This window comes from Humulus lupulus, chromosome 9 (genome assembly GCF_963169125.1).
Source record: "Humulus lupulus chromosome 9, drHumLupu1.1, whole genome shotgun sequence".
Classification (NCBI taxonomy): Eukaryota; Viridiplantae; Streptophyta; class Magnoliopsida; order Rosales; family Cannabaceae; genus Humulus; species Humulus lupulus.
Genome location: NC_084801.1, coordinates 117,520,481 through 117,537,217, shown reverse-complemented (window position 1 = coordinate 117,537,217; position 16,737 = coordinate 117,520,481). Strand labels below are relative to the sequence as shown.

The following is a 16,737-nucleotide window of genomic DNA, read 5'->3' as shown; positions in this document are numbered from 1 at the left end:
ATATCCTACTTATTTTTATGAAAGTAACCTTTGTTTCTACAAGTTTATAATAAATTATGGTATTTTCGCAAATGTATGTTTTAGTAAGAATTTGTATGTATAGTTCGATAATGGTCCAAGAGTCTAGATTAGTGGGCCATTACACTTGGTTTGAAAGGTTGGTTCCAAGAGAAATCGCAGGGGAAGAAAAACAGGGGTTATGGCTGAACTGGAGGTTGGGCCGTGGCATGGCCAGGGAGGGCCGCGGCCCTTGAAGGATGCCGAAGTTAGGCGTCGCTGTTTGAGGGGCTGGCCGCGGCATGGTCAAGGAGGGTCGCGGCCCTTAATGGCTTTTTGGCTCGGGGATGCAATCCTTAGGCCTCGGGGTCGATCCTACTACTCGGTTTAGTAGTGTTTGATGTCTCGGAGGCTAGGTTTTGGTTTGGGAACCTTTTATTATTCATTTTATTGATGGAATCCCATAATTGGTTATGACTAGGTAACCGCTAAAGGACCAAAAGGTTGATCGTTCTCAAGGGTCGTTCTTATTATTAATTCTCACTCGAACAGGAGGTAAGAAAACTGCACCTTGTGTATACGTGACATGCGTGATTATTATTAAGGCATGTTGATTGATAAATGTGGACATGGATTGCCTATTGAATGCTAGCGAATGTTGTATACTTGTATATGTACTGACTAGTCAGGGACACTGACCTAAAGAGTCAGAAATGGCATAGCGTCATGAACGTCAAGCCAAATGAAGATTAGATCTAATCGATATCAGTGTTGAATGACTCATATGGGGTATTACTGCTGGACCGACCCTAAGGTCAATGAACTAATAAGCGCTTGTCTGGTCTAAGACGAGTTATTCAGAGCCAGGGCATATGGCCCCGGTGACTGTTTGTCACATGGCTAGGGAACGTTGTTCCAGGGTTATGACTGTAAGTCATGAGGAAGGTTATGTTGGTGACTAATCACCATACACCTATCCTGTTCAAACTTATGAAAGGCTCACTTATCTGTTAAGCCCTGGTGACCCTATCATCACATGGCTAGAGGGTGTTGTCCCCGTATTATTGACTCTTGCGATTGTCACCTATTTGTTTGGACTGATGGTCCTGAATGATTATTACGATCATTGTTGATATTATATCATGCTTTATTGTGTTTTCTTGCTGGACCTTGGCTCATGGGTGCTATGTGGTGTAGGTAAAGGGAAAGAAAAGCTCACCCAGCCTTGAGTGGAGAGCTTAGGTGGTGATTTGTACATATGCGACCGCTTGACCACCACGGCCAAGGCGTTTTCAGAGGAACTAGGGGGTTTACCCTACTTTTTCCGCTTAGGTCGGCGGGATTGTAAATTTGAAACAATAATGACCATTATGTACTGAGAACAACTTGTATATGTTTTGACTAGCTTTGCAGAGCAGTTTGTAATGAAAATATCCATTTCCTTTTTATTAGTTTTTCACCTTAACCTGTTAATTATACTTAGAACACATTTTTGACCAAAGGACTCGGGTAGTGGGTCAAATTTCTGGTCTACCATTCACCGTAACTGTTCTGGGGTAACCAGGGCGTTACATAGATATTTTCTTTACTTTCATTGATGATTGTTCTAGGTTCACATATGTATATTTGCTTAACAATAAAGATGAAACATTTGATGTGTTTAAAGTTTATAAAGCAGAAGTTGAAAATCAACCTGAATAGAAAATTATAGTGCTTAGAAGTGATAGTGTAACGACCCGAATTTTCTAATAGGGCTTAGGGCCTCAATTAGCGTGCCTGGAGGGCAATAAATGAAATAATATGATAATATGTGAATACGTGATAAAGATGCAAGTTTAGCTGAATTAAATATGATATGCATGTGATATATATTTCTGTGTAGCACGAACCGAGACAGTCCTAGGGAACGGTTAGCCAAAAAGTCACAACGGGGTTGAGAATCCGACTCAGGGCGAGTCGAGGGGTAATTTGGGTATTAGATATATTATAGGGTTATCGGGTTATGGAAATAAATATTCGGAGATATATTTGAGGTTAAAATGTCTAGGAGGGAAAGTTGGGGAAATTTACCATTTTGCCCTCGGGGACGTTTTGGTACCCCGAGCCTTGAGGTAACCACATAGATTAAGTTCAATAAAACAAAAAGAAAGAATTATTTGGAGACTTGTAGAAACCGACATTTCTCTCTCTCATTCTCAACTGGAGTTAATTCTATACCCTCTCTCACCTTTTCTTCTCTAAGGCAACTCAAGGAGTCAAGTTAGTGAACAACTAGTCAAGAAGCTTTGGTGGAACTAGTCAATAATTGAGGAATTTGGGCTGTTAGAGTTAAGGAGCTAAAGCTGGGCATTTGGGGAACCATTTCAGAAGCATAACTCAGCAAAGGTAAGCTCTAACTATGGGAATTATGCTTGAATTTCAGCTATGTTCTTAGGTTATGCATGTGAGTAGAATTTGATCTGTTCTTGGGTGTTTTAGTTGAGTTTTTGGAGTCGGTTTTGATGTGTTTTGATGTTGAAAATGGACTAGAATATTTGTGTTGATTATCTGGAACTGTTAGCTTGATTATAGGATGAATTGGTCTGAAGAAAACGCAGTAAAAGATGAGGAATTCTGGGTTTGGAGGTAAGGGCCGCAGCCCTAGGGGGGGGCATGCCGCGGCCCATGTGCGTGCGCGGCCATGGGAGGCCGAGAAGCTTGAGGCACGCCGCGGTGCTTGGTGATGCGCGCCACGGCCCGTGTGTGCTGCAGGGTAGTGCTAGCCTCTGTTTCGAGGCTAGCCGCGGCGCTTGTGGTAGGGTCGTGACTCTTAGTGCTAGTTTGAGTTTTTGAGAGTGTTTAGGCTTGGGAGCTCAGTGGTTAAGGCTCGGGATGGATTTTATCCCCCAGATTGATAGAATTCAAGGTCCCGGGGGTTAGAGTTATGGCTCAAAGTTATTTAGTGGATTAGAACTTGATGGATGGATATTGTTAATGTGTTGTGATTAGGGTTTCGGCGAGGCTCAAGATAAGGGACTGTGCTCGGGATAGCAGTGCTCAGGAAGCTCGGGACTCAGGTAAGAGAACCCCTATTCCCATAGAGCTTGTATGCAGGGCTGAGCCCCAATATGTCAGAATTGTTGGGCGTAGCCCTTTGATTGAATTTGTTAGTGTTCAGTATTTGTTATTATGCTGTGAATGCTATTGTGTAAATGATTGGCAAGAGCTGGGAATGGTGTAGGCTGGGAAGGGCAAAGGGTCGGGAATGGTGTTGGGCACGTTGAGTGCAAGGCCGAGAATAGCAAGGGGTCGGGAACAATGTTGGGCACGTGAAGTACGAGCTGCCAGGGCGGAACCCTAAAGGATTCCTGGGATATCCTCACGGTGTAGACCGTAAACCCAGGGCCTGGTAAAGCGCCTGGGATGGCTTGGCCGTATGTGCTTAGCCTATTGATGGCTTGTTTATATGCTTGCTGTATGTTTTTGCATATGTTATCTGTTTGTGGGTTTTCTTGCTGGGCTTCGGCTGACAGATGCTCTGTGGTGCAGGTACGGGCAAGGAGAAAGCCAACCAACCAAGAGTGTAGTAGGCATTAGGGGACGTGTACATGTTTGGTCTACCTGGCTGCCACTGCCAGTGGATTTTGGGAGATGATTGTAATAAAACCTAGATTTTGTTGTTTAGCCGACTTGGTTATATGTATATGTTGTAAATATTTCTAAACAGTATTTTGGGATCCCAAGTGTTAAACTTTTATGATTTCCAATGGTATAGAGTTATTTCTAAAGTTTTTACTCTGATTAAGGCGTAATTACACTTTTGCTTTAAAAACCTCGATTAGCGAGTAACTGCATGTTTTAAACTCACTTAGTAATGGCTCTAAGGTAGCAGGGCATTACAGATAGGGTTGGTGAATATTTTACACATGAATTTAACTTGTTTTGTGAAGAGTATGAAATAATTCATGAATGTACAACCTCTTATACTCTACAACAAAATGGTATAGCGGAAAGGAAAAAATATAACATTTATTGAGATAATTAATGTTATGATATTACATTGTAAATTGAATTTTAGTTTGTGGGGTAAAGCCTTGCTATCCGCTTGTCATATTTTGAATCGTATTCCCATGAAGAAAAACAACATCTCTCTATATGATTTATGGAAATGAAAGAAACCAAACATTGGTTATTTTAAAGTGTGGGGGTGTTGCTTATTACAAGAGCACCGATCGTAAACGGACCAACTTGGGTCCAAGGGCTATAAGATGTGCATTTTTGGGTTATGCCCAAAATATCAAAGCTTATAGATTATTAGACTTCGAGTCTAATATAATAATTGAATCAAGTGAGGCTGGATTCTTTGAGAACATGTCATGTGATGACAACAAGTTAGAACCAACTTAAATTAGAAAGCCTCAAGAGGAGACTCCTAGAATAGTTGGTGAGCAACCTCAATTGCCTAGAAGGAGCCAACGGTTCAAAGATTCGGGATCAAGTGAGAAGTGTTCTAAAATAGAGACACTATACCTTATTGAAGGTGATAATGAGGAAGTGACTAGGAAGCATCCAATAGTACTTCAAACATTAGATGATCCCAATTTTTTTAAAGAAGCAATGTCCTTAAGAGACTCTGCATTTTGGAAGGAGAAAATTAATGATGAAATGTATTCAACTATGTCAAACTAAACTTGGGAATTGGTTAACCTTCCAAAGGGGTCCAAACCAATTGGGTGTAAATGGGTATTTAGAAAGGAATGGTTAGTAGCCAAAGGATTCAAATAAAGGGAGGGAATAGATTACTTTGACATGTATGCATCGGTAGCAAGAACTACTTCTGTAAGATTGTTGTTTGTCTTATCATCTATATATAACCTTTATGTTCACTAAATGGATGTCAAAACGACATTCCTACATGGGGATCTTGAGGAGAAGGAGGGTTATATGGAACAACCAGAGGGTTTTGTTCTTCAAGAAAATGAACATAAAGTGTGTAGACTTGTCAAATCATCATGGTTTGAAACAATCCCCAAAACAATGGATGTGTAGTTTGATAAATTCATTGTTTCTAATGGATTTAGCACAAAAATGCGGAAAATTGCTTAGACTCTAAGACTTGTGTTGACTATGTTATACTTGTGTGTCTATATGTAGATGATATGTTTATTTTGAGTAATGGCATGAAAGGAATAATAGAAACAAAGAGGTTTCTATCTTCAAACTTTAAAATGAAAGACCTTCGAGAGGTGGATACCACTCTAGGTATCAAAGTTAGAAGGAATAGTGGGGGTTTTGTGTTGAGTCAAACCCACTATGTTGAGAAAGTTCGACAAATTTAGTCATCTCAAAATCAAAGAGGCACATACACCATTTGATTCAACACATGAAGTTTGAAAAGAATGAAGGAAGAGTGGTGGCTCAATTGGAATATGCAAGTGCAATAGGAAGCCTAATTACACCGCTCTTTCCACAAGAGAGGATATTGCATATGTGGTAAGTAAACTTAGTAGGTTTACTAGCAATCAAAGTATCAAGCATTTGAAAGATATTGGGATAGTTCTTGGTTATCTTCAGGGTACCAAAGAGTATAGTCTTCACTATACAAACTTTCCGAAGACACTTGAAGGATATTCCGATGCTAATTTGATATCAAAAGATGGATATAATCTCTCCACCACTGGTTGGGTGTTTACCCTTGGAGGAGGTGGAATCTCATGGGGCTTGAAGAAGCAAACTTGTATATCACACTCAACCATGGAAGCATAGTTTATACCTTTAGCAGCAACAGGCAAAGAGGCCAAGCGGCTTTGTAATCTCAAGATGGATATTCCTTTAATCGTGGATATGGTATCAACAACTTCAATACATTGTGATAGCCCATCCGCACTTGCTAAAGCATATAATAGTGTGTATAATGGAAATTCTAGACATATTATTCTAAGACATGAATATGTGAGACAATTGATTCAAGGTGGAATTATGTTGATCTCATATGTTAAGACAAGTGAGAACTTAGTGGATCCATTTAGAAACCTCTTGTGAGAAGGTTAGTAAGTTCCACTTAAAAAGGGATGGGATTGAAACTCCTAGAATAATAGATTCACCAATGATGGAAACCAAACTCTCAACTTGTACAAATCAATGGAAAGAGTTCAATGGGTAAAAACAAGTTATTGATAAGTGAATAGTTTCAACACTAAATCTTATGGTGAGTTCCATCCGAGATGGTTAGTGTTGGTTGCTACCGAGTTAAGGTTTAGCATAGGGATTTTAATGAAGTTCAGTCGAGTGTAACAAGCATCTATAAAGGTAGCAAAGATGTTGTAAGAACTTCATCTATGTGCCTCTCAAGGGAGTTGGAGTTTCTCCCCATAAATTTCATGAAGAGATGAGCACATGGCCATGATAGTGCTAAGCGAGAAAGTGTGAAAACAAAAGATGTGGTGGAGGTGTGTGAAGTATCACCAATTTTATCATATGGAATACTTAGTTCAAGATTTTAGGCCACTAATGATTTCGATAAGACTTTGTGGTATTTTCACCAAGGTAAAGTTCAACGGAAAGGTACTTTATTTTATGCACCAAAATCGTTTAAGCTAGAGAATGAGGCTTGTATTTTATGCACCAAATTTTATTTTATTTTGTGCTTTATTTCATTATTATTTGTTTAATGTTAGGAATTTCTTTTAATTATTTGAATTTTTTTGTAGAATGATGTCAATTCAATTTTGTTAAATATTTTAATTATTTATTCTATTTTAAGAGCTTTCTTGAGTTTTTGTTGGATGCACTAAGGTGCATGATGAGTAGTGATGGACCAGAGCTTTTGTGTGTGTGCGTGTGCATGGTATGCATGGTATGCATGGTGAGCATGCATTAGTTTCCATGCATGGTGTATATTTTCCATTGATTGTTATTTATTCATTTTGTGTAGTTAATTTAGAAAAAACAAGGAAAATAATGGGGGGAATTATGTATGAATATTTTTAGAAGATATGTTTATATTATAGAATTGGGAAACAAATAAGAAGAGAGGAGAGAGAGGTGTAGGCATGTAGGGAGAGAGTGGAAGAGTATGGGGTGTGTTTCCTTATTTGTTTATGTCATCTCTTCCTTGATTTATTTTTTTTTTTTATTATTTATTTGATTTTTTTCAAAAATTAAGGGAAATAGAATTCAGAAAGTTACCCATTTACATTAGGAGGTTAGGGTTAGACCATTAGGGTAAATAAAAGTAAAAATAATGAACTTGAAGTCTCATTTGCTTTGTGGCTGGCAATTTTAGAGAGAAAAGGGGAGGGAAGTCTTGAGAATTAGAGAGAGAAGGAGAAGAAGAAAGGAAGGAAGAGGGGATTTTGAAATCACTATGTGTAAGTATTCTAGTCATGGTGTTATTATCTTTCTCTTATTCTTCTTGATTCTAAGAGTATTTTGTGTTTTTCTTTCTTTTGTTGAATGGTGTTCAAAAATCCCTATAGGTTTCAAGGTTCCTTTTGCTGATGTATTATTGATTCCACAATCAAGAGAGGTAATAGATTCTCCCTTATTTGTTTGATTTGGTAATGATCATGGATTATGGTTTCTTTCACTTTTTTTGTGTGTGTAATGATTGATGTTGTTGTGAGGACACATGCTATTGAGATATGAAAATATGTTGATCATGATGGGTGGTGTTATGGTGGTTTCAGACAACTGTGTATAAGCATTGTCTATTATTCTTTTGGTTGTTTTGTTGTTTTGTCGAATGCATGTTATAGGGTTGTGATATTTATGTTGAATTTGGGTAATCAAGTCTATTTTTGGAATGGGTGATTATATTTTTATAATAAAGCATGATTAGTTTGAATGTTAAAAATTGCTATAGGACTCTATGTATATTCGGCCTAGAACATGATTTGGCCTCTTGTTGATCGAATTTTTTGATTTGCTAAATATGCTTATTAAATTTGGTAAATGGTTATGATGTATTAATAGATTAATGCATGCTAGGGCTATATATGTGTTGTGCTTATGGTTTTGGTAACCTAGGGATCCTTTTTGCATGTGATTTATATTTTTGTTTGTATATCATGTTGGCAATTGTGATCTTAGGAGTATGCTAGGTTTCACTTTGGGTTTGGAAACAAAAAGAGATAGGAACATGCTATAGGTTTCGACCTAGTGCTTTATTAAAGGGTTGTGAATCTCATTTGGTTTTCTTAACTTTACTTTTAAATTTTGGGGTAATGAGCATGTTGTTAATTGTGATTTATTACATTATTAGGTTGTATAGAATTCGACATGAGCATACATTATGGTGTAAGTTTGTTATGATTTTGATGTTGGTTTTGCATGATTAAATGTATTCTTGAATTGTTCAAGTGTAGAAACATGTTAGGTTATGTGTTAAACATGATTAAAGGTGTAATTTTGATGATTAGATGCTTGCTGTTTTTTGTTTATTTATTTGATGGTGATGATCAATCAATGATTTTAGAATTCACAAGTTATGCCTCTGAGTGATATTTTGAATTTATATAAACAAAAGATTTTTTTTTTTTCACATGTTCATGTAGTTTTTATCAAATAAAAAATGCAGTTTTTTTTTTATATTTTATGAAAGAAAATATGGTTTTATGTTCTATTTTGAGATTTTAAACAAATAAAATGCTTGTTGGAATTTTTAGGTTTATTAGAAGGAAAATTTCTTTTAAATAAAATAACTAAAGCATGTATTCAAATAAAGTAAAACTTAGGCTATGCATATGGTAAACATGTATTTTTCTCATGTGTATTATGCAATTTTTTTTATTTATTTACAAAATAATTGGGTAAAATTATTTTAAAGGTGATCAAAGATTTTTTTTAATTATTTATAAGTAACTACAAAATTTTGTCACATTCTATTAGTTATTAAATAATAAATGAGAGTATTATTTTATGAAACTAAAGCTAAGGAATTAGGTTAGTAAATTAAATTTTTGTAAAAAAATTTATGAATAAAAATGTGTGATTTAAAGAAATAACGTGGTATTAACTAAGGTGGCAAATCACTTGTGTTTGCTTAACTTTTAAGACAATGACAATAAAATGAATAAGTAGAATTATCAACTTGAACGCTACTTTTAACAACACTCCCACATATGAATATTACATGCAAGTGTATTTTTACATTCAAACATATGCTTATTATTCAAACGTATGATTTTTGTTTTGTAACCATGAAGGATAAATTGGTTGGGTTGGTATTATTCTTTATGATATTATGTGACATTGTTGCGTGAATGAGTTGTAGTGCAACTTGTGCCACGTGTGCATGACCCATGCACATGTGGGGTATGTATGTTGGGCATGTTTATTCTTACGTGATTTTAAAACGAACATTTGATTATAATTATAGGATCATTGTGACGTACCCACATTTTATCTTTGCTTGGACTTGAGGTAAGAAAGTTAGCTAGAATTATCTATGAATTATGTTATGAAAGGTATGAATTGTTATGTTGCAGAAGATTAACGTGTTATGGAAATTATATGTTAAGGTAAGCCAAGTGTTATGAAAAGTATGAGTGCTTATATTATGTTATAAATTGTTGTTATGCTGTACGTAAAAACAGTAGGTTGTTAGCGTACTGAAGGCGACACAACAAAGGATTACTAAGGATATGACATAACTGATAGGGCGGACGCGCCGAGGTTATCCAAGGACCTGAGTTCTTGTTTACCTCATAGAGGAGATTTTACTTGTTTATGTTTTTGCTGGTTACCTCACGATGTGACATAGACAATAGGGGTGCCATACTTACATGAAGTATGAAGTATGATTATGACTATGAATGAGATTCAATATGGTTATGAATATGATATGATACGCTTATTAACGTGATACGATATGATTATGAACTTGATATGATATGGTTAGGTTATGCAGTTTCCTTGCTTTGTTGAATTTATTGTATTTGTTTGTACTTCCTTAATAGGCTTTTAGCTCACCCCCTTACTTTCCTCCTTTCAGGTAGGCAATAGGGTTTCTCCTTGGCACGCACAATGATGTGGGGAGTTCCAACGTCTAGGCATGCATGACGCGGGGTGTCCTATGAACAAATTGTTGGGGTTTTATGCCCTAATTAAATCCAAATTCTTTATAATCTCATATATTATCAATAAAAGAATAGAAATCAATTTTTGACTTGATCAATCACTTTGCTCACATGTTTTATTTTCATGATTATTTGTTTAATATAAACTTCTATTAAATCTCGAGCATAAAACTAATCATATTTATAGTGCCGTAATCACAGTGGAATATAAAAATGATTATATGTTCAAAATAAGTTAGTCCTAAGATTAGTCAGTGCACAGGATTTACACTGACTTTCCAATCTACGATATGATCTACTTACACATTATAGTGTTATGTTCTTTCTAGAACATTAGCAAAGTAGATAAGATCGGATGTATTTGTTACATCGGACAAGACCGATATTGACAGTAGATAGGATAAGTAAACATACTGTTATTATCTATTCTAGTCATATCATATAGTTTACCATAGGTCAATTCAATCTCAATTCTGAGTGATTAGTATTCTAACTGATTGTATTATTTGAGTTCTTTGACTTGTTCGTTACCAGCTTACCCTACGAACAAACACATAGTTACATCTTGGGAACTCGGTAGTATAATTGAGTGTGAGCGTTAATCATAGATATGAACATCTATAGCTTTTAATGAAGAAGTAAAACGATGGTATCCTTTTAGTTTGGTTCAAGGTATTAAATGATAGAGATCTTATTTCAGTAATTAATATTAGTTTACTGAAATATCATTTACAAGGAACTAATTGTTTTATGGATAAAATACAATGTGGGGTAAAACAAAATTTTAGTCCCATCTCATTGTAGATCGTCTATATAGGATTAAGTGATAATTATGGTTGTAACAATGGATAGCTAATAACGTATCTATATTGGTTATAGAGTGTTTTATGAATTCAAGAGTGCAATTCTGAGTCTTTAGTGGAGTCACGAGGAATTAATAAGTTAGTAAATTTATTTGTTAGATTTATGATAACTTATTGGAGCTTGATTTCATAGGCCTATGGTCCCTACTGTACCTTGGATAAAATCATCTAGATAGTCTTAATTAATTGATTTAATTATCAAAGTCGATCAGGTCAATTTTGGATAGTTTCACAGAGTTATACAATTTAGAGAAGAAAATAAATTTTAGGGCAGATTTATTAATTAAGACAAATTTATGTCTAAATTAATAAATAAGTTTAAATCAAGGTTCAAATTATAAATAATTAATTTGATAAATGATTTAATTAATTAATCAATAGGAAAGTATACAAGCCTTGATTTTAAGTTCAATGGCTTATAATAAAATGGGAAATTTCACGAGCCTAAAGCCCATAAGAATTTCGACCTAATGGCTGATATTATCTATTATTTTAATAATTTTTTAATTAAAATAAATGACCTAATTGAGCCAATAAAAGGAATGTTAAGTGAGAGTTGAAATCAGAATTTTGAATCACTTGTTTTTTAGAAGATGAGAACATATATTCTTCATGCTCTAGGTTTTAGATTCTCTCTACAACATAAGTCATTTTCTAAGCCTCAATATTCTCTTATTCTTCTCTTTGTATCTATCTCATGTGTTGAGAATTGCCCACTCTAGTCTAGGTGATTCTAATGATACTTTGGAAGAATGTGAATAAAATTGAAGATCGGTTCAGTTTCTTGGTGATACCATGCGACATAAAGGATACAAGGGTTAGAGAAATTGAAGAAATGACTCTATTATTCAGTTGCGTATAATGAAAGTATTATTTACATGAAAATAATTAATTAAGATCTTGTATAAGTTTTCCCAACAACTGGTATGAGAGCCTTTGGTAATCTTTATTTTCATGCATGAACATGGTAAAATTGAATTATTTGATGTGTTGAATTATTAGATGAATTTCATGTTTTTTATGAAGCTTATTGATTCTTATGTGATTATTAGCAAATTTGGGTTTTTTTGTGTGTTTTCTATGCAATTAGTTTCTATAAATGATTTATTTAATATAAAACATGGTAAAAATTATTTAGAAAACATTTTTGGATTGAAAAATTACACAAAATTTTATTAATTTTTTTTTCGGGCTCTGGTCGTGGCCAACTTTTCACTGGCCGTGCTCTACCATAAATTTTTCCTTAAATTTTTCGGGTTCTGATCTCGGCCACCATTTCACTGGCCACAGCCTATGATAAATTCTTTCTTAATTTTTTGGCCTCTCGCTGCGGCCTGTGTTAAATTTTTTCTTAAAATTTTAATTTTTAATGTATTTTTTAGTGGGTTAATACAAAAATATCATATTTTTTCTATTATATAAAAATATCTTTTTTGAAATACGATATTTTTGTTGTTTGATCTTTTTAAAATATACATATTTTCTACAAAGATTCAAATTCAAAATTTATAAATATGTTAACTAATTATTTTGAAACATTTTAATATATTAAAATATTATAATAAAGTTATCAGATATTAAGGATATTTTTGAATCTTTTATTTGAAGATAAAAATATCTCATTATTTGATGGATTTTAATATTTAAATAATTGAAATTTAAAAATTTGTTGACTTGATCTTTTTATAGATATTTGAATTTGTTTAACTATTTAATATATTTTTTTTTCAAAAACAATTCATGATATATTTTTTTTAAAATTTATAACTAGTTAAATTTTAAAAAATATTATGTTTTTCAAACGAATTGATAAAATATTTTTTTAATAAATGATATTTAAATTAATTTTGGTTAATTATTGATAAATCATATTTAAATTAAATTAATATTTTTTAAAATGACCTAAACTAAGTTGATTGTTGATAAATGAAATTTAAATTAACTTTTGTTAATTGTTGATAAATTTCATTTAAATTGACTTATTTATTTTTCCAAAAATTTAATTACAACAAATTTTTGGATAAATTCTAGAAAATTAATTGTGGTATTTTTGCAAATGAAATAAATTATTGTATTTTTGCATAAATTCGTAGACTTGCTCATATAGTGACATAATTAGGCCCATCCAATTATAACATGTCTGTTTGCACTATATGTGGTATTTTTGAAATTGGGCTTAGATGCATATAGTCACCCATATGTTTGATTAATATATGGATCTTGCTATATAAAACATTCATAAAATGATAGGTCTTATTTGGGCCCATTAGAAAATGTAAACTTTAAATTCCTCTCTTGTGGGTGGTTTCACTTGTGAAGGCTCATTTGTTTTATATGACTATAGTGGGCTTAATAAATTAATAACAATTAATAAAACAAATGTTTAAATTCCTATCTTTTGGACCTTGTACGGAAGTTGGGGGCCTTAGTAGTGGGAACGACATACTAGACCCAGCCCTCCTCCATACAAGCCCAATTGTTAAGGGTCATTTGCCTAAGTTAGACTTAATTGTATAGGTTCATTATAATAGTTAAAGCTAAATATTGATTAGCAACAAATTAACTCTAATGTAATTGATTTTGTTTCAATGTGATACTTTAGAATTAATAGATTAAAGGACTTTGGTTTTAAAATTTTCATTTTACAATTTTTTGGAGAACCATAGTCATTAATTTTCGAAAATTAATAATAAAAATACTATTTTTATAATGAGCTTATTTTAAGAATTATATTCGATCTCCACCATTGATTTAATAAGGTCAATAACTTAATGGAGCGTTGAGACGCTTTGATTCGTCCCCCTACGGAAGGTGTTCATTAGTTATTTTGACAATGTTAGATTTCAAAAGATAGATAATTATATATCAAATTGTACTACACTCGCCCATACAGTGGCTACTAGGACTAAATCTCTTGATTATCGAAACCGTGGGTCTAGCTCATAAAATAAGAGATTTTGTTTTCTTATTTTTATCGAATAGTAGGTTGTTAATAATGATTTCCATTATTAAAAGAGTTTACAACTCTATTTAACTAATGATATTTTTTGACTCTCACCAACCGAGACAATTATATCATAGAATAGTTAAAAACCTAGAGAAATAGTGATATGATTATTTTGGTATTTTGTTTCCATATCTTACATATTTATTGTATATGTTGTGCTAAGAGAATCACTGTCAATATACCCTGAGGTTCTCATTCAGTTGACCATAGCGTAGCACGATGTCCTCCAGGATGATTTTGACTTCAACACTATCGAGTACACCATTGACGACCTTGTAGAAAATTATGAATTCAATTGTTTAGAGGCAACCTTAGTTAAGAATGATGACGGCGAGATGGGGGAATGTTACGAGACAATACACGGCTTGGAAGGGGATATGAGGCGACAGGAAGTAATACGCGCCATACCAAAAGTCAGCGTTAGGATGAGGGAGATGGCTAGCGCCCCTAACAACTTCCACATCTCGGAAAACATTTTTGATTACGATTTAGTGGATGAGTCCACGATCGAGGACTATAGTCAGTCTCAAATTTCCATCAATAAATCCTATTTAAATAACATGGGACCTCCTTAAAGACCCTTGAAAACTTATGGATTTTATGGTTTAATTTAGACATTTTGTTGGATGTTGATTTATGGGATGCATTTGAGCAAAATTTGGATATTATAACTTTTATTTTCCTCTCTCTTGTAAAATCTAATTATTCTATGGATATGAGCACGTATGACAAGTTGTATGATTAGCTCTTAGAATAACTAAAACATTATGAAAATTATCTTCTCTTATGATTTTCTTTGGGTGACTTAGAATTTCATAACGTCGACAAAAGGGAGAGGAACAAGAGGTGGAAAGGGAAAAGGCCAAGGAAGAAGTGACTCTACAAACATGAATGCTATAGAAATCCCTGACCTGAGAATGCCACAGACCCAACCATAAGCCCTAGCTGCACCACCTGTTGATTTGGTTGCATAGATAACAAGATCAAGGGAACAATTAAGGCAGAGGGACGACGAGTTGGCCCAAGCGAGATAGGTACCCCAAGCGCCCCAAGTACCATTGGAACAGCCTGAACCACCATTACCACTACCTGCACCATTGCAAATGGCTTATGGTTTTGAGCCAGTCTATGAACGCTTCAAGAAGCAAGCCCCACCTAGCTTTGAAGAGAAAGTTGACCCTATGGTGGAAGACGATTGGGTGAAGTCAGTAGAAGCTATTTTTCACCACATGGAGCCGAACGGCCATCAAAGGGTTTCATGTGCAGCTCACCTACTCAAAATGGATCCAAGGATATGGTGGGACGTGGTGAAGCAGACTCGTGACTTAAGCACTATGACTTGAGAGGTTTGCACCTGAAATAATATCAAGAAAGGCCATGCAAGTCTAGAGGTTTATGAGAGGACTTAAGCCCATGATTGCTAAAGATGTCAAGATGTCTAGTTCTCAGGTGGCTAGTTACGCTGAGGTTTTGGATAAGGCTCTTGATGTGGAATAATTATTCATTTTACCTTGATTGCAATATAATCATGTTATTACATCTAATATTCAAATGATTCTCAAGAAAGAAACTTTGGACGTCTTGGTCACTACTACACGTTCACACACAATACAAGGCTAGAAAAAGTTTCAACATTCATTCTCATGTATGTCACACTTAATTTCTATTTTAAACTAATTTAAACAAATAATTCAAAAAGCAACTAATTTAAACATTTCAAACAATTAAAAGCAATCCAACTAAAGAATCTATTCAAAATAACATACACAAAAACAAATAAATAATAATTAATTAATTAAATAAAAAATTTGTGCGCTACAATATACCCTCCCTAATGGGAATTTCATCCCGAAATTATTTCTTACCAAATAAACTAGGGTATCATTTTCTCATGTCTTCCTCTAGCTCCCATGTTGCCTCTCTCTTCGTACTATTCTTCGACAATACTTTAACTAACGAAATCTTTTTGGATCTCAGTTCCTTGACTCCCTCTTCAATGATATTCTCAGGTTGTTCATCGTAATTCTTGTCCTGCTCCAGCTGTAATGGTTCATAACTCAGAACATGAGAGGGATCCGACAAGTACTTATGCAACATCAAGACATGAAAGATGTTATGCATTTCAATAAGTGATGGGGGCAGTGCTAAATAGTATGAAACTTCCCTAACTCTATCCAAAATCTCAATTGGACCTATAAATATTTTTCTCAATTTCCCTTTCATCCCAAAACGCATAACCTTCTTCATTGGCGAGACTCTTAAAAACACAAACTCGTCAACTGAAAACTCGATGTTCCTTCTCTTAAGGTATGCGTAGCTCTTTTGCCTACTTTGAGCAGTAAGTATCCTTTGGAAAATTTTCTCAATCACCTCACTGGCCTCCCTAACAGCCTCGAGGCCTAAAATATACTTCTCTCCAACCTGATCCCAGTGCAAGGGAGATCTAAACTTTCGCTCATAAAAGCAACTCATAAGGAGCCATTCCAATAGTGGAGTGATAACTATTGTTATAGGAGAACTCCATTAGAGGTAAGCATCGACTCCAAGATTATGAGGAGTCCAAAGCACAACATCTCAACATATCTTCTAAAATCTGAATAGTCCTTACAGACTGCCCATCGGTTTGAGGTGAAAAGATGTACTGAATTTCAACCTTGTACCAATTTCTTTCTGCAATCCCTTACAAAATTTTGATGTGAACATTGACCCTTTGTTAGAGATAATTAACTTTGGTACCCTGTGAAATCTAACTATCTCACTAACATAAAATTCTGCATACTGGTCTGGCGAGTAGATGGTCTTAACTGGCAAG

At 34.4% G+C, this 16,737-nt stretch overlaps 1 protein-coding gene across 1 annotated transcript; it reads right to left on the bottom strand.

Moving 5' to 3' along the window:
* Window positions 1–15,641: 15,641 nt before the first annotated feature.
* On the bottom strand, window positions 15,642–16,397 carry LOC133799968 (uncharacterized). The gene is made up of 2 exons (XM_062237950.1): window positions 15,857–16,397; window positions 15,642–15,673 (listed from the first exon to the last, which is right to left on the bottom strand). The coding sequence occupies exons 1-2, from the start codon at window positions 16,395–16,397 to the stop codon at window positions 15,642–15,644; spliced, it is 573 nt and encodes a 190-aa protein (XP_062093934.1).
* Between the last annotated feature and the right edge of the window lie 340 nt (window positions 16,398–16,737).